At 46.2% G+C, this 19,505-nt stretch overlaps 1 protein-coding gene across 1 annotated transcript in view; it reads left to right on the top strand.

The window, feature by feature from the left end:
- CTNND2 (catenin delta 2) overlaps positions 1–19,505 on the top strand; it is a 1,763,242-nt gene that overhangs the window by 273,669 nt on the left and 1,470,068 nt on the right. Inside the window, 1 exon segment of the mRNA XM_040431740.1 lies at positions 17,884–18,448. Coding sequence (XP_040287674.1) covers positions 17,884–18,448 — 565 coding nt within the window.

The raw sequence follows: 19,505 nt of genomic DNA, 5'->3' as shown, positions 1-19,505 counted from the left end.
ATCACTTCACTACCAGCAAGTAGGGCGTCTACTTTCTCTTAGCCGCCGCAAAAAAACGCCCCCTCCTCCTGTTGATTGACAGGGCCAGGGAGCACTCTCCTCCTCCGGCTGGCCCTGTCAGCATTTCAAATCCCGCGCCTGTCTTCATTCGGCGCAGGCGCTCTGAGAGAAGGAGGCTCGCCTCCTCAGCACTCCATCAGTGCGCCTGCCCCGATGACGTCTTCTCTTTCGGTGACGTCATCGGCGCAGGCGCACTGAGCGAGTGCTGAGGAGGCGACATCCAGTCGTACCCGAAAAAAATATTTTGGCGTTTACGCCAGCCTCACTGCGTGTGCCCACTCTAAGCCACTAATTGTTAGGATTCGCTCTGGTAGGCAGGGTAAGCGAACACAGAACAGAGGCAAATGAAACAGTTTGTAAAACAAAACTTCAGTGTTTTTTCACACAGGAGAAAAAAACTAAGCAACATTGACAGTCTTAGGCCCCTTTCACACGGGCGAGTATTCCGCGCGGATGCGATGCGTGAGTTGAACGCATTGCACCCGCACTGAATACCGACCCATTCATTTCTATGGGGCTGTTCACATGAGCGGTGATTTTCACGCATCATTTGTGCGTTGCGTGAAAATCGAAGCATGTTCTATATTATGCGTTTTTCACGCAACACAGGCTCCATAGAAGTGAATGGGGCTGCGTGAAAATCGCAAGCATCCGCAAGCAAGTGCAGATGCGGTGCAATTTTCACGCACGGTTGCTAGGAGACGATCGGGATGGAGACCCGATCATTATTATTTTCCCTTATAACATAGTTATAAGGGAAAATAATAGCATTCTGAATACAGAATGCATAGTAAAATAGCGCTGGAGGGGTTAAAAAAATAAATAAAATTTAACTCGCCTTAATCCACTTGCTCGCGCTGCCGGCATCTCGTCTGTCTCCTTCTTTGCTGAACAGGACCTGTGGTGACATCACTCCAGTCATCACATGATCCATCACATGATCTTTTACCATGGTGATGGGTCATGTGATGGATCATGTGATGACCGGAGTGACGTCACCACAGGTCCTGGAATGAATGCTCACCACAGGTCCTGTTCAGCAAAGAAGGAGACAGACGAGATGACGGCAGCGCCAGCAAGTGGATTAAGGTGAGTTAAATTATTTTTTATTTATTTTTTAACCCCTCCAGCGCTATTGCACTATGCATTCTGTATTCAGAATGCTATTATTTTCCCTTCACTCCCCTGTAAGGCTCCATTCAGATGTCCGTATGTGTTTTGCGGATCCGATCCATGTATCCGTGGATCCGTAAAAAACATACGGACGTCTGAATGGAGCCTTTCAAGGCGGAGATCAATGACAGGGGGGTGATCAGGGAGTCTATATGGGGTGATCAGGGGTTAATAAGGGGTTAATAAGTGACAGGGGGGTAGTGTAGTGGTGTTTGGTGCTACTTATTACTGAGCTGCCTGTGTCCTCTGGTGGTCGATCCAAACAAAAGGGACCACCAGAGGACCTGGTAGCAGGTATATTAGACGCTGTTATCAAAACAGTGTCTAATATACCTGTTAGGAGTTAAAAAAATCGCATCTCCAGCCTGCCAGCGAACGATCGCAGCTGGCAGGCTGGAGATCCACTCGCTTACCTTCCGATCCTGTGAACGCGCGCGCCTGTGTGCGCGCGTTCACAGGAAATCTCGTGTCTCGCAAGATGACGCGTATATGCGTGACTCTGCGTAGAGCTGCCGCCTCCGGAACGCGATCCTGCGTTAGGCGGTCCGGAGGCGGTTAAGGCAGATTTTGCTGGACTTGTTTTTTGACACAATATCACATTTGAAGACCCCCCCGATGCACCCCTAGAGTAGAAACTCCAAAAAAGTGACCCCATTTTGGAAACTGCGGGATAAGGTGGCAGTTTTGTTGGTACTATTTTAGGGTACATATGATTTTTGGTTGCTCTTTATTACACTTTTTCTGAGGCAAGGTAATAAAAAATTGTTGTTTTGGCACCGTTTTTATTTTTTATTTACAATGTTCATCTGACAGGTTACATTATGTGCTATTTTTATAGAGCAGGTAGTTACAGACGCGACAATACCAAATATGACAATATTTTGGGTTGTTTGTTTCAGTTTTACATAATAAAGCATTTAAAAAAATATATATTTTTTGGTGTCTTTATATTCTGAAAGCCATAGTTTTTTTTATTATTTTTTGTCTTATTTAGGGGCTCATTTTTTTCGGTATTAGATGACGGTTTGATTGGTACTATTTTAGGGTGCATATGACTTTTTGATTGCTTGGTATTAAACTTTTTGTGACGTAAGGTGACAAAAAAAGGCTTTTATGACACTTTTTTATTTTTTTTACGGTGTTTACCTGGGGGGTTAGGTAATTTGATAATTTTATAGAGCCAGTCGATATGGAGACGGCGATACATAATATGTCTACTTTTCTATTTTTCTCTATTTAAAAAAAAATTATTTGTATTTTTTTTTACTTGAAACCTTAAATTTTTTCAGTTCAACTTTTGGCGGTCTGATCCTCTTTACAATGCATTAAAATACTTTTGTATTGTAATGCATTGGCTGTAAGTGTATTACACAGTGTAATACTCTTACAGTTTCCTGTGAGATCCAGGGTACTTGATCTCACAGGCTGTCACGAAAGGCAGCCACGATGCGTAAGGAAGGCATCAGGCTGCCTTCCCTGCCATCAGGTCCCTGTCAAAGCAGCGCGGGGACCCGGTGGCCACCCCGCACCCGGCAGAATACCTCACATGCCGTGGTCAGTGCTGGCCGTGGCAGTGCAAGGGCTTATGTGCCGGCAACAGTGTTTTCACCGATGTCGGCGCATACAGTAGGGTCCGGCTATCAGTGACTGCCGGACCCCTGCAGATGATTGGGCAAGCGCAGCTGTGATTATTTAATATATTGTATCCTAATGTATTAAAACCATTATCACTGTATTCTTCGTGTTAAATTGGTGGCCTTGTTTGTCACTGCCCCACTACTTTTGTTAGGGACATTATCTATTAAACTACCACTATTCCGATTTTTCCCTTCACCACCACTCCCCTTCTCTACTTGCTCTTTGTGCAGTTACCAGCTTAGCAGTGTTTAGTTTACCAGTAAGGTCTGCTTATTCTGATTTCCTGCCCATGTAACAAAATTCTGTCTGTATACCGATTCTGATTTTCAGCTGCCTGCCCTGACCTTAGCCTGTCTACCGTACTGATTCTTTGCTGCCTGCCTTGACCTTGGATAGCTTCACAGATCTACATGAAATCTGCCTGACTTGACCCCTGACTGTTACCACAACTACCTTGGTCCTTCGTGCCAGTGTCTCAGACCCCCTTGAGTCAGCTGCCAACTACACCTGGACTATTCCTAGAGGCTAGGGGCCTGGTGGCTCCCCTGCAGAAAAGGCTAAACCCCTATATAGGGGTTAAAGAGTGAATACGAGGGGCTCGCCAAGATAATGCCCTAGGTCTAGCCCAAAGTCAAACCAGTTAGTTGATACAGTTGGTCCACACCCACTGCCCTTTACATTGTGCATGTGGCACAGTCTAATAGGCATACAGTCATGGCGGGCCTTTGTTAGGTTATGGCAATGCATGGTCATGCCGCAGTTGCATTTGCGGGGGGAGGGTGGTATGGGGACGGCGAAAGCAGTTACCCTTTGTCTGACTGCCTAGATTCCATGATATTGATTTTGATAACTGATCCTGACTGATACAGTGGTAGCCTAGTTTTCGTCAGTGCCAAGTTTCTTCTGTGTTTGGCCCAATATTAGCTCCACCTGTAGGTGTAAGGCTAACATTGATTTTAAGATTCTGATGAAATCAGAATAGTGCTCACTGAAATGGAGATTATTAGAACGAATTGGAATGATTACCCGCCTAGTGTTGGCTGTAACATATATCGTACATCTGACACCCCTGCTAAAGGCATAGTCTCAGCTCCATCTCTTCTCTATACATCTATCACAGATTGTGAGAGGTACTTACCAACAGCGCTGCATATTTACTGAAGATATTGTTAATAGGTTATATATTTTATAATGAATACTTTACATAGCTAGAAATTATGTGCTTCCCATTATATAGCCATCTAGTTAAATTATAAAATATGTATGAATCTTTTTTTTAATCAAAGTCTAAGGAGATTATAGCAATTCATTTCTTTCTTGTGTTCTGATATGACACTGACAGCACACCCCTGTGTAGGCTCTCTCTGCTCTACCTCTACCTTCTTAGAAAAGAAAACAGGGAGACGCGCTCATGGATAGGACCGTATATGTGAAATATCAATAGGAGGCAATGTTAATTATCTTGAGTGGTTGTGCAAAAAGGCATAACACTTGTCAGAGCAGGAGGAGTGTATATCCCAAGGGCTTGCTGCACGACCTGTCGATCCCAGGATGTGCTGAACCTTGTCAGAACCAGATAGATAAATGAAGAAAGGCCAGCATGCTACTGACATCAGGGATGGCAGAAGGCTGATAGAGCTTGAATGCTTGATTTCTTTATTAGATTTAATGACATGTTTCGGAGCAGAACATGCTCCTTCCTCCGATTACATCCAATGTTTAAAAATTGCCTCAGTATGGTATTTAAAAGAGCAACAAAATTGTGCCAGGCAGGGGGATGTGATGGTAGACTGTAGATCAGAGTGTGGAGAGGGAAGAAAACACTAAAGTCCACAGGGAGACTGGACTGCATCAGAATGTAGATGGGGAGGAAGGCACATATATCAGCCTGTGAGGTAGGGGGATATCGCACAGACAGAATGTGTATTATTGAAGAGAGAGAGGAGAGTATGCACAGCAGTAACTGTCGCATACATTTAACCCCTCAGATGCCATGGTCAAATGTGACCATGGTATGGGCTCATACACACAGCTGTTGCGGTCCCCAATGCACGGGCAACATCTGTTCGGATTCCGCAGATGGATCCAGACCCATTAAACTTCAATGGGTCCGTGGTCCGTCCGCATATGAAAAAAAATAGAACCTGTGCAGAGGCACGGAGAGAGAGCCTCTGTGTTCTGTGCCTCCATTCCGCACCGGACCTTCCAGATTGCAAACCCATCCAAGTGAATGGATCCACATCCGTGATGTGGGGTGCACACGGCCAGTGCCAGTATATTGCAAAGGTGCTGTTTGCTCCTCCTAGCGAGGATTGGGAGAGCCAAGTGGTATGCATCTGCCACACATTACAGTAGTTCCTATGGAACAATGGAACACAATGTAATCTTACTGTATTGGTGTCTATGGGAGAAGCAATCTAATGATACGGAACTATTGAAAAGTTTTTTAAAAAGTGTATATAAAAAAAACTCCTCCTTTTCCCCAAATAAAAATTTAAATACATAAAGAATTAAAAAAATAAACATTATGGGAATTGCCGTGTGCGAAAATGGCCATACTTTTAAAATATAATAATATTTATCCCATACGGAAAACTGCAAAATGGAAAAAAGTAAAAATGGCCGATTTGCTGGTTTTTGGTCGCTTCATCTCTCACAATTTTTTTTAAATAGTGATCAAAAAGTCAAAATGGTATCAATGAAAAGTACAGATTGCCCCACAAAAAATGAGCCCTCACACAGCTCTTTATACAAACCGGATTCCAAAAAAGTTGGGACACTAAACAAATTGTGAATAAAAACTGAATGCAATGATGTGGAGATGGCAAATGTCAATATTTTATTTGTAATAGAACGTAGATGACAGATCAAACGTTTAATCCGAGTAAATGTATAATTTTAAAGGAAAAATACGTTGATTCAAAATTTCACAGTGTCAACAAATCCCCAAAAAGTTGGGACAAGTAAAAATAAGAGGCTGGAAAAAGTAAATTTGAGCATAACGAAGAGCTGGAAGACCAATTAACACTAATTAGGTCAATTGGCAACATGATTGGGTATAAAAAGAGCTTCTCAGAGTGGCAGTGTCTCTCAGAAGCCAAGATGGGTAGAGGATCACCAATTCCCACAATGTTGCGCAGAAAGATAGTGGAGCAATATCAGAAAGGTGTTACCCAGCAAAAAATTGCAAAGACTTTGCATCTATCATCATCAACTGTGCATAACATCATCCGAAGATTCAGAGAATCTGGAACAATCTCTGTGCGTAAGGGTCAAGGCCGTAAAACCATACTGGATGCCCGTGATCTCCGGGCCCTTAAACGACACTGCACCACAAACAGGAATGCTACTGTGAAGGAAATCACAGAATGGGCTCAGGAATAGAGTTGAGCGAACACCTGGATGTTCGGGTTCGAGAAGTTCGGCCGAACTTCCCGGAAATGTTCGGGTTCGGGATCCGAACCCGACCCGAACTTCGCCCCGAACCCCATTGAAGTCAATGGGGACCCGAACTTTTCGGCACTAAAAAGGCTTTAAAACAGCCCAGGAAAGAGCTAGAGGGCTGCAAAAGGCAGCAACATGTAGGTAAATCCCCTGCAAACAAATGTGGATAGGGAAATGAATTAAAATTAAAAAAATAAAATAAAAATTAACCAATATCAATTGGACAGATGTCCCATAGCAGAGAATCTGGCTTCACGTCAGCAGAGAATCAATCTCTTCATGCCATAGCAGAGAATCTGGCTTCATGGCAGCAGAGAATCAGTCTTCATGTCATAGCAGAGAATCAGGCTTCACGTCACCCACCACTGGAACAGGCCACTGTCACATATTTAGGCCCAGGCACCCAGGCAGAGGAGAGAGGTCCCGTAACAGAGAATCTGGCTTCATGTCAGCACAGAATCAGTCTTCATGTCATAGCAGAGAATCAGGCTTCATGTCACCCACCACTGGAACAGGCCACTGTCACATATTTAGGCCCCGGCACCCAGACAGAGGAGAGAGGTCCCGTAACAGAGAATCTGGCTTCATGTCAGCACATAATCAGTCTTCATGTCATAGCAGGGAATCAGGCTTCACGTCACCCACCACTGGAACAGGCCACTGTCACATATTTAGGCCCCGGCACCCAGGCAGAGGAGAGAGGTCCCGTAACAGAGAATCTGGCTTCATGTCAGCACAGAATCAGTCTTCATGTCATAGCAGAGAATCAGGCTTCACGTCACCCACCACTGGAACAGGCCACTGTCACATATTTAGGCCCAGGCACCCAGGCAGAGGAGAGAGGTCCCGTAACAGAGAATCTGGCTTCATGTCAGCACAGAATCAGTCTTCATGTCATAGCAGAGAATCAGGCTTCCCGTCACCCACCACTGGAACAGGCCACTGTCACATATTTAGGCCCCGGCACCCAGGCAGAGGTGAGAGGTCCCGTAACAGAGAATCTGGCTTCATGTCAGCACAGAATCAGTCTTCATGTCATAGCAGAGAATCAGGCTTCACGTCACCCACCACTGGAACAGGCCACTGTCACATATTTAGGCCCCGGCACCCAGACAGAGGAGAGAGGTCCCGTAACAGAGAATCTGGCTTCATGTCAGCACAGAATCAGTCTTCATGTCATAGCAGAGAATCAGGCTTCACGTCACCCATCACTGATACAGGCCACTGTCACATATTTAGGCCCAGGCACCCAGGCAGAGGAGAGAGGTCCCGTAACAGAGAATCTGGCTTTATGTCAGCACAGAATCAGTCTTCATGTCATAGCAGAGAATCAGGCTTCACGTCACCCACCACTGGAACAGGCCACTGTCACATATTTAGGCCCCGGCACCCAGACAGAGGAGAGAGGTCCCGTAACAGAGAATCTGGCTTCATGTCAGCACATAATCAGTCTTCATGTCATAGCAGGGAATCAGGCTTCACGTCACCCACCACTGGAACAAGCCACTGTCACATATTTAGGCCCCGGCACCCAGGCAGAGGAGAGAGGTCCCGTAACAGAGAATCTGGCTTCATGTCAGCACAGAATCAGTCTTCATGTCATAGCAGAGAATCAGGCTTCACGTCACCCACCACTGGAACAGGCCACTGTCACATATTTAGGCCCAGGCACCCAGGCAGAGGAGAGAGGTCCCGTAACAGAGAATCTGGCTTCATGTCAGCACAGAATCAGTCTTCATGTCATAGCAGAGAATCAGGCTTCACGTCACCCACCACTGGAACAGGCCACTGTCACATATTTAGGCCCCGGCACCCATGCAGAGGTGAGAGGTCCCGTAACAGAGAATCTGGCTTCATGTCAGCACAGAATCAGTCTTCATGTCATAGCAGAGAATCAGGCTTCACGTCACCCACCACTGGAACAGGCCACTGTCACATATTTAGGCCCCGGCACCCAGACAGAGGAGAGAGGTCCCGTAACAGAGAATCTGGCTTCATGTCAGCACAGAATCAGTCTTCATGTCATAGCAGAGAATCAGGCTTCACGTCACCCATCACTGATACAGGCCACTGTCACATATTTAGGCCCAGGCACCCAGGCAGAGGAGAGAGGTCCCGTAACAGAGAATCTGGCTTTATGTCAGCACAGAATCAGTCTTCATGTCATAGCAGAGAATCAGGCTTCACGTCACCCACCACTGGAACAGGCCACTGTCACATATTTAGGCCCCGGCACCCAGGCAGAGGTGAGAGGTCCCGTAACAGAGAATCTGGCTTCATGTCAGCACAGAATCAGTCTTCATGTCATAGCAGAGAATCAGGCTTCACGTCACCCACCACTGGAACAGGCCACTATCACATATTTAGGCCCCGGCACCCAGACAGAGGAGAGAGGTCCCGTAACAGAGAATCTGGCTTCATGTCAGCACAGAATCAGTCTTCATGTCATAGCAGAGAATCAGGCTTCACGTCACCCATCACTGATACAGGCCACTGTCACATATTTAGGCCCAGGCACCCAGGCAGAGGAGAGAGGTCCCGTAACAGAGAATCTGGCTTTCTGTCAGCACAGAATCAGTCTTCATGTCATAGCAGAGAATCAGGCTTCACGTCACCCACCACTGGAACAGGCCATTGTCACATAGTTAGGCCCAGGCACCCAGGCAGAGGAGAGAGGTCCCGTAACAGAGAATCTGGCTTCATGTCAGCACAGAATCAGTCTTCATGTCATAGCAGAGAATCAGGCTTCACGTCACCCACCACTGGAACAGGCCACTGTCACATATTTAGGCCCAGGCACCCAGGCAGAGGAGAGAGGTCCCGTAACAGAGAATCTGGCTTCATGTCAGCACAGAATCAGTCTTCATGTTATAGCAGAGAATCAGGCTTCACGTCACCCACCACTGGAACAGGCCACTGTCACATATTTAGGCCCAGGCACCCAGACAGAGGAGAGGTTCATTCAACTTTGGGTTGCCCCGCAATATAATGATAAAATGAAAATAAAAATAGGATTGAATGAGGAAGTGCCCTGGAGTACAATAATATATTGTTAAGGGGAGGTAGTTAATGTCTAATCTGCACAAGGGATGGACAGGTCCTGTGGGATCCATGCCTGGTTCATTTTTATGAACGTCAGCTTGTCCACATTGGCTGTAGACAGGCGGCTGCGTTTGTCTGTAATGACGCCCCCTGCCGTGCTGAATACACGTTCAGACAAAACGCTGGCCGCCGGGCAGGCCAGCACCTCCAAGGCATAAAAGGCTAGCTCTGGCCACGTGGACAATTTGGAGACCCAGAAGTTGAATGGGGCCGAACCATCAGTCAGAACGTGGAGGGGTGTGCACAGGTACTGTTCCACCATGTTATTGAAATGTTGCCTCCTGCTAACACGTTCCGTATCAGGTGGTGGTGCAGTTAGCTGTGGCGTGGTGACAAAACTTTTCCACATCTCTGCCATGCTAACCCTGCCCTCAGAGGAGCTGGCCGTGACACAGCTGCGTTGGCGACCTCTTGCTCCTCCTCTGCCTTCGCCTTGGGCTTCCACTGGTTCCCCTGTGACATTTGGGAATGCTCTCAGTAGCGCGTCTACCAACGTGCGCTTGTACTCGCGCATCTTCCTATCACGCTCCAGTGTAGGAAGTAAGGTGGGCACATTGTCTTTGTACCGGGGATCCAGCAGGGTGGCAACCCAGTAGTCCGCACACGTTAAAATGTGGGCAACTCTGCTGTCGTTTCGCAGGCACTGCAGCATGTAGTCGCTCATGTGTGCCAGGCTGCCCAGAGGTAAGGACAAGCTGTCCTCTGTGGGAGGCGTATCGTCATCGTCCTGTGTTTCCCCCCAGCCACGCACCAGTGATGGGCCCGAGCTGCTTTGGGTGCCACCCCGCTGTGAACATGCCTTATCCTCATCCTCCTCCACCTCATCCTCGTCCTCCTCGTCTTCCAGTAGTGGGCCCTGTCTGGCCACATTTGTACCTGGCCTCTGCTGTTGCAAAAAACCTCCCTCTGAGTCACTTCGAAGAGACTGGCCTGAAAGTGCTAAAAATGAACCCTCTTCCTCCTGGGCCACCTCCTCTTCCATCATCGCCCTAAGTGTTTTCTCAAGGAGACATAGAAGTGGTATTGTAACGCTGATAACGGCGTCATCGCCACTGGCCATGTTGGTGGAGTACTCGAAACAGCGCAACAGGGCACACAGGTCTCGCATGGAGGCCCAGTCATTGGTGGTGAAGTGGTGCTGTTCCGCAGTGCGACTGACCCGTGCGTGCTGCAGCTGAAACTCCACTATGGCCTGCTGCTGCTCGCACAGTCTGTCCAACATGTGCAAGGTGGAGTTCCACCTGGTGGGCACGTCGCATATGAGGCGGTGAGCGGGAAGGCCGAAGTAACGCTGTAGCGCAGACAGACGAGCAGCAGCAGGGTGTGAACGCCGGAAGCGCGAACAGACGGCCCGCACTTTATGCAGCAGCTCTGACATGTCGGGGTAGTTGCGAATGAACTTCTGCACCACCAAATTCAGCACATGCGCCAGGCAAGGGATGTGCGTCAAACCAGCTAGTCCCAGAGCTGCAACGAGATTTCGCCCATTATCGCACACCACTAGGCCGGGTTTGAGGCTCACCGGCAGCAACCACTCGTCGGTCTGTTGTTCTATACCCCGCCACAACTCCTGTGCGGTGTGGGGCCTGTCCCCCAAACATATGAGTTTCAGAACGGCCTGCTGACGTTTACCCAGGGCTGTGCTGAAGTTGGTGGTGAAGGTGTGTGGCTGACTGGATGAGCAGGTGGAAGAAGAGGAGGAGGAAGCTGAGTAGGAGGAGGAGGAGACAGGAGGCAAAGAATGTTGCCCTGCGATCCTTGGCGGCGGAAGGACGTGCGCCAAACAGCTCTCCGCCTGGGGCCCAGCCGCCACTACATTTACCCAGTGTGCAGTTAGGGAGATATAGCGTCCCTGGCCGTGCTTACTGGTCCACGTATCTGTGGTTAGGTGGACCTTGCCATAGATGGCGTTGCGCAGTGCACACTTGATTTTATCGGATACTTGGTTGTGCAGGGAAGGCACGGCTCTCTTGGAGAAGTAGTGCCGGCTGGGAACAACATACTGTGGGACAGCAAGCGACATGAGCTGTTTGAAGCTGTCTGTCTCCACCAGCCTAAATGACAGCATTTCATAGGCCAGTAGTTTAGAAATGCTGGCATTGAGGGCCAGGGATCGAGGGTGGCTAGGTGGGAATTTACGCTTTCTCTCAAATGTTTGTGAGATGGAGAGCTGAACGCTGCCGTGTGACATGGTTGAGATGCTTGGTGACGCAGGTGGTGGTGTTGGTGGTACATCCCATGTTTGCTGGGCGGCAAGTGCCAACGTCCCTCCAGAGGCGGAGGAAGAGGCCGAGGCGGCGGCAGCAGCAGAAGAGGCCGAGGCGGCAGCAGCAGAAAAGGTAGCAGGGGGAGCCTGAGTGACTTCCTTGTTTTTAAGGTGTTTACTCCACTGCAGTTCATGCTTTGCATGCAGGTGCCTGGTCATGCAGGTTGTGCTAAGGTTCAGAACGTTAATGCCTCGCTTCAGGCTCTGATGGCACAGCGTGCAAACCACTCGAGTCTTGTCGTCAGCACATTGTTTGAAGAAGTGCCATGCCAGGGAACTCCTTGAAGCTGCCTTTGGGGTGCTCGGTCCCAGATGGCGGCGTTCAGTAGCAGGCGGATTCTCTTGGCGGCGGGTGTTCTGATTTTGCCCACTGCTCCCTCTTTGTCTTTTGCTACGCTGTTGGCTCGGTCTCACCACTGCCTCTTCCTCCGAACTGTGAAAGTCAGTGGCACGACCTTCATTCCATGTGGGGTCTAGGACCTCATCGTCCCCTGCATCGTCTTCCACCCAGTCTTGATCCCTGACCTCCTGTTCAGTCTGCACACTGCAGAAAGACGCAGCAGTTGGCACCTGTGTTTCGTCATCATCAGAGACGTGCTGAGGTGGTATTCCTATGTCCTCATCATCAGGAAACATAAGTGGTTGTGCGTTAGTGCATTCTATCTCTTCCACCCCTGGGGAAGGGCTAGGTGGATGCCCTTGGGAAACCCTGGCAGCAGAGTCTTCAAACAGCATAAGAGACTGCTGCATAACTTGAGGCTCAGACAGCTTCCCTGATATGCATGGGGGTGATGTGACAGACTGATGGGCTTGGTTTTCATGCGCCATCTGTGCGCTTTCTGCAGAAGACTGGGTTGGAGATAATGTGAACGTGCTGGATGCACTGTCGGCCACCCAATTGACTAATGCCTGTACCTGCTCAGGCCTTACCATCCTTAGAACGGCATTGGGCCCCACCAAATATCCCTGTAAATTCTGGCGGCTACTGGGAACTGATGTAGTTGGTACACTAGGACGTGTGGCTGTGGCAGAACGGCCACGTCCTCTCCCAGCACCAGAGGGTCCACTAACACCACCACGACCATGTCCACGTCCGCGTCCCTTACTAGATGTTTTCCTCATTGTTCCCGTTCACCACAATAAGAAAAATATTATTCGGGCCAATGTATTGAATTAAAATTCAGGCCTTTTTTTACAGACACCTAACACTGTCTGGCTATCTATTTAGGTACCGTATTACACTAATACAGGCACACCAGTAATGACAGATTTAGCTGAATATAAATGTGAGGCCTATTTTTTAGGCGCTGTGTGACAGGTATACGTTTAATCACAGAATTAGACTTGTATCTGCACTGTAGCGTGTGTGTTAAGTTTTTCAGAATGACCCTATCAGCACCTTGAATCTAATACACCCTTTTAGGGATAGATTTAAAGTAGGCCTGATATAGCAGAAACTACTAATTTTGAGAATGGCAAATTTGGGAATTGTTTTTCAACCCAGAACAAAAACTGTGCTTTTACGGTCACTAAAAATAATTTGACCAGCTAAAACAGTACTGATTTAGCTGAATATAAATGTCAGGCCTATTTTTTAGGCGCTGTGTGACAGGTATACGTTTAATCACAGAATTAGACTTGTATCTGCACTGTAGCGTGTGTGTTAAGTTTTTCAGAATGACCCTATCAGCACCTTGAATCTAATACACCCTTTTAGGGATAGATTTAAAGTAGGCCTGATACAGCAGAAACCACTAATTTTGAGAATGGCAAATTTGGGAATTGTTTTTCAACCCAGAACAAAAACTGTGCTTTTACGGTCACTAAAAATAACTTGACCAGCTAAAACAGTACTGATTTGGAGGAATATAAATGTCAGGCCTATTTTTTAGGCGCTGTGTGACAGGTATACGTTTAATCACAGAATTAGACTTGTATCTGCACTGTAGCGTGTGTGTTACGTTTTTCAGAATGACCCTATCAGCACCTTGAATCTAATATACCCTTTTAGGGATAGATTTAAAGTAGGCCTGATATAGCAGAAACTACTAATTTTGAGAATGGCAAATTTGGGAATTGTTTTTCAACCCAGAACAAAAACTGTGCTTTTACGGTCACTAAAAATAATTTGACCAGCTAAAACAGTACTGATTTGGAGGAATATAAATGTCAGGCCTATTTTTTAGGTGCTGTGTGACAGGTATACGTTTATTCACAGAATTAGACTTGTATCTGCACTGTAGCGTGTGTGTTAAGTTTTTCAGAATGACCCTATCAGCACCTTGAATCTAATATACCCTTTTAGGGATAGATTTAAAGTAGGCCTGATATAGCAGAAACTACTAATTTTGAGAATGGCAAATTTGGGAATTGTTTTTCAACCCAGAACAAAAACTGTGCTTTTACGGTCACTAAAAATAACTTGACCAGCTAAAACAGTACTGATTTAGCTGAATATAAATGTCAGGCCTATTTTTTAGGCGCTGTGTGACAGGTATACGTTTAATCACAGAATTAGACTTGTATCTGCACTGTAGCGTGTGTGTTAAGTTTTTCAGAATGACCCTATCATCACATTTTTTAGGCGCTGGGTGACAGGCTCAACTTGCCCCTGATGTAGTATATGGCCAAAAAATAACCACACTATTGATGGTTAAATGCACTTGGGTGACACAGGCTCAGCCTGCACCTGATGTAGTATATGGCCAAAAAATAACCACACTATTGATGGTTAAATGCACTTGATGAAAGCTTGACCCTGATGTAGGATATAGCAAAAAATAACCACACTATTGATGGTAAATGCACTTGGGTGACACAGGCTCAGCCTGCACCTGATGTAGTATACGGCCAAAAAATAACCACACTATTGATGGTTAAATGCACTTGGGTGACACAGGCTCAGCCTGCACCTAATGTAGGATATAGCAAAAAATAACCACACTATTGATGGTTAAATGCACTTGGTGGTAGCTTGTGCTGGCGCACCACAAGCCACAAAATGGCCGCCGATCACCCCAGATAAAAGTGATATAAAAACGCTCTGGGCAGCCTAAAAAAAGTGAGCAATTGAATATCAGCACTTCAATGATCCACAGCTGGAGATCGATCACTGAATGAAGTCTTTTGGAGGAGTAAATCTGCCTAATCTCGCCCTACTGTCGCAGCTGCAACCTCTCCCTACGCTTGTATCAGCAGAGTGACGTGCAGCGCTACGTGACCCAAGCTTATATAGAGGCTGGGTCACATGCTGCACTGGGCAATCACAGCCATGCCAATAGTAGGCAAGGCTGTGATGACCTCTTGGGGCAAGTAGTATGACGCTTGTTGATTGGCTGCTTTGCAGCCTTTCAAAAAGCGCCAAGAAAGCGCCGAACACCGAACCCGAACCCGGACTTTTACGAAAATGTTCGGGTTCGGGTCCGTGTCACGGACACCCCAAATTCGGTACGAACCCAAACTATACAGTTCGGGTTCGCTTATCCCTACTCAGGAATACTTCCAGAAACCATTGTCAGTGAACACAATCCACCGTGCCATCCACCGTTGCCAGCTGAAACTCTACAGTGCAAAGAAGAAGCCATTTCTAAGCAAGATCCACAAGCTCAGGCGTTTTCACTGGGCCAGGGATCATTTAAAATGGAGTGTGGCAAAATGGAAGACTGTTCTGTGGTCAGACGAGTCACGATTCGAAGTTCTTTTTGGAAATCTGGGACGCCATGTCATCCGGACCAAAGAGGACAAGGACAACCCAAGTTGTTATCAACGCTCAGTTCAGAAGCCTGCATCTCTGATGGTATGGGGTTGCATGAGTGCGTGTGGCATGGGCAGCTTGCATGTCTGGAAAGGCACCATCAATGCAGAAAAATATATTCAGGTTCTAGAACAACATATGCTCCCATCCAGACGTCATCTCTTTCAGGGAAGACCCTGCATTTTTCAACAAGATAATGCCAGACCACATTCTGCATCAATCACAACATCATGGCTGTGTAGGAGAAGGATCCGGGTACTGAAATGGCCAGTCTGCAGTCCAGATCTTTCACCTATAGAGAACATTTGGCGCATCATAAAGAGGAAGGTGCAACAAAGAAGGCCCAAGACGATTGAACAGTTAGAGGCCTGTATTAGACAAGAATGGGAGAGCATTCCTATTTCTAAACTTGAGAAACTGGTCTCCTCGGTCCCCAGACGTCTGTTGAGTGTTGTAAGAAGAAGGGGAGATGCCACACAGTGGTGAAAATGGCCTTGTCCCAACTTTTTGGGGATTTGTTGACACCATGTAATTCTGATTCAACATATTTTTCCCTTTAAAATGGTACATTTTCTCAGTTTAAACTTTTGTTCCGTGATTTATGTTCTATTCTGAATAAAATATTAGAAGTTGGCACCTCCACATCATTGCATTCAGTTTTTATTCACGATTTGTATAGTGTCCCAACTTTTTTGGAATCCGGTTTGTACATAGCTGCAAAAAAGTTATGGGGGTCAGAATATGGTGATGCAAAGAAAAAGCTTTTTTCAACAATTATTTTTTTTTTAACAGGTCAGTTGTACCGCATAGGAAATGCTGTAAAAACAAAAACTGTGGCAGAATTTATTTTTATTTTTTTAATAATTCCACCCCATTTGTAATTTTTTTTGACTTCCCGCTACATTGTATGCAACCATAAATGATGCCATTAGAAAGTACCGTATTTTTCGCTTTATAAGACGCACTTTCCCCCCCCCCAAAGTGGGGGGAAATGGCAGTGCGTCTTTTAAAGCGAATGCTGCCATTTTTAATCTGCTGTCACTGATACATCGCCGGCCGCTATGCTGCACTGATGTTGCGATCACGGCGGTGCAGTCACTGTACTCTATTACACCACGCCCTGCGCACAGCAGTTTTCATATGTAAAATGTAGTAATTTAATCCTTAACCAGTAGGTTAACTTTGTTAAAGTAGCGCAATCCTCTGCAGTAATACTCACTATCAAACTACTGTAGCAGGCCGGCCGACAGCATAACGCCACTCCTGCTGGCTGGCCTGCTACGGTAGTTTGATAGTTAGTACTACTGCAGAGGATTGCTCTGCTTTAACAAAGCTAACCCACAGGTTAAGGATTACATGACTGCGGGCTCATCCATCACTAGGGTGCGGGCTGATGACAGGGACAGAGCGGACTACTCCTACACTCCCGGGGTCACACGCTGCACAGTGTCCGGGCTGCTCATGCTGGTGTGCCTGTTTCCTCCATGCAGACAGCTGAGTGCCGCCTCCGTCACTGCGCTTCCCTGTACAGTTGCGTCTCTTTACATATGAAGACTGCTGTGCGTGGGGCCGGTGTATTGGGGGGTCACTATTTACACAGGGACATTGTTATGGGGGAATCTGTGAATGACACATATATAGCATCAGATGCTATATATGTGTCATCCACAGATCCCTCCCCCCAATAACAGTGTCATCCCCAGATCCCCCAAAACAGTATCATTCACAGATGCCCCCATAACAGTGCGTCATCCACAGATGCCCCCATAACAGTGCGTCATCCACAGATGCCCCCATAACAGTGCGTCATCCACAGATGCCCCCATAACAGTGCGTCATCCACAGATGCCCCCATAGCAGTGCGTCATCCACAGATGCCCCAATAACAGTGCGTCATCCACAGATGCCCCCATAACAGTGCGTCATCCACAGATGCCCCCATAACAGTGCATCTTCCACAGATGCCCCCATAACAGTGCGTTATCCACAGATGCCCCCATAACAGTGCGTCATCCACAGATGCCCCCATAACAGTGCATCATCCACAGATGCCCCCATAACAGTGTCATCCACAGATCCCCCATAATAGTGTCATCCACAGACCACCATTAGTTCATAACCCACCAAAAGCACACCTTTTGGTTCAAAATATTATTATTTTTTTCCTCCTCAAAAACCTAGGTGCGTCTTATCATCAGGTGCCTCTTATAAAGCAAAAAATACGGTACTTGTTTTGCAAAGTGTAGTCTGGGCTGTCAGTCTTTTACCCTGTCTCGAACGATTAGATAATTTTCAAGAAGCTAAGGATAAAAATAGATAGATAATGGGAATGAGGAACATATCTGATGAATTCTAGTGATATAATTTATAAAATATAATATATGCAAGACTAATGAGTTACAAAGATGTGTGTATTTTAGTATGCTATTTTTTTTTCTCTTTGCAGAGCTCAAGTAGCAGAGTAGGTCATTCATCTAGTACTGAGCCGTCCCAATCACATGCTGCCTCTCACTCAAGAGAATCCTTTGTGCCAAGCCATGCGAGTGCTTTTCATTTGCCTGATTCTCCTCATTCTTCAACACTTTTTTATTCAAGTTCAACTTTGCCAGCACAGAGAGTTAGCTCTCCCTTATCAATGCAGCAAGTAGGCTCTCCAACTAAACTCCAGCGAGTGGGCTCCGCATCAGAAAGTACTGGCTACAATACCACGCAGAGAATGTCTTCTCCGAAACAATCTCCTAATCGCCTTGCCAAATCCTACAGTACCAGTTCACCTATCAACATAGTTGTATCATCAGCAGGTCCTTCTCCTTCATCTGCACAGGTGACCTCTCCTCCAACCATCCAGGCTAATATATCTTCTTCTCCTTTACATCAGCTGAGTTCAGCAATTGGATCATATGCCACTCTGTCACCTACAAAACGAATAGTTATTTCTTCTGATCAGTACACTAAGCCTTCACAAGAACTGTTTGCCACAGCCACATTGCAGAGACCTGGCAGTTTAGCAGGTAATCCATCACTTTTCTGTATATGTTTGTCATCCTGAATGCATTACTGTAAACACATTATGTAATCCCTTTTGGTCTAAACCATTTTAGAGCTTCATGATGAACCCAGATTATAGAAATTGGGTATAGTATGTGTCAATTTCCCTGCAAATATTTCAACAATGGTTTTGCATATCCAAGTAATTCTGACACTGTTTTCCATGTAATATATTTATATACAGGTATTACTTCTTTTTCTCTATTTATTATGTGTATGTTGCATGTTTTCATTTTATTTGTTTACTTAATTTTCTTCAAGTTGTAAATAATGGCATTTTGTGAATATTTATTCATTTTTTTTCTTGCACCAAGCCTATCTTGCAGAGCACGAGAAGCACCAGAAATAACCCCATTTGGAAAATTATACACCTATATAAACCAACAAGTTATTTAGCATGGAGGTCAGGATTTTTGCCATAAGTGTAGAAGTGAAAAAAAATTGTTTCAATATTTTCACAGATGTGTCAATTTTAGGGCAGAGTTTGAAATTTGAGAAATACATCTTAACATGGATTGTGCCATTTCACCTTTGTTTAGACAAAGTGTCTCTAACCCAGGGTTTCTCAACTCCGGTCCTCGAGACTCCCCTACCAGTCAGGATTTGAGAATATCCCACAGAATGAATACCTGTGGTACGTCCTGATGCATGGACACTAATTATATCACCTGCTCAATACTAAGGAAATCCTGAAAACATGACTAGTAGGTGGGTCCCAATGACCGGAGTTGAGAAACCCTCACCCTTTTAGGAGATGGCCTATTTTAATTTTTTTAATTTCTCCTACCTCACCATCATTTTATTGATATTCTGTTCCCATAGCCGCATAAGGCCTCATGCACACGACCGTTGTGTGCATCCGTGTCCGTTGTTCCATTTTCCGTGATTTTCTGCGGACCCATTGACTCTCAATGGGTCCGTTGAAAACTTGGTAAATGCACCGTTGTTCATCCGCGTCCGTAATCCGTGTTTCCTGTCTGTCCAAAAAATAGGACCTGTCCTATTTTTTTGACGGACAAC

This window comes from Bufo bufo, chromosome 5 (genome assembly GCF_905171765.1).
Source record: "Bufo bufo chromosome 5, aBufBuf1.1, whole genome shotgun sequence".
In the NCBI taxonomy this organism is placed as follows: domain Eukaryota; kingdom Metazoa; phylum Chordata; class Amphibia; order Anura; family Bufonidae; genus Bufo; species Bufo bufo.
This window is presented reverse-complemented; position numbering and strand designations above follow the sequence as displayed.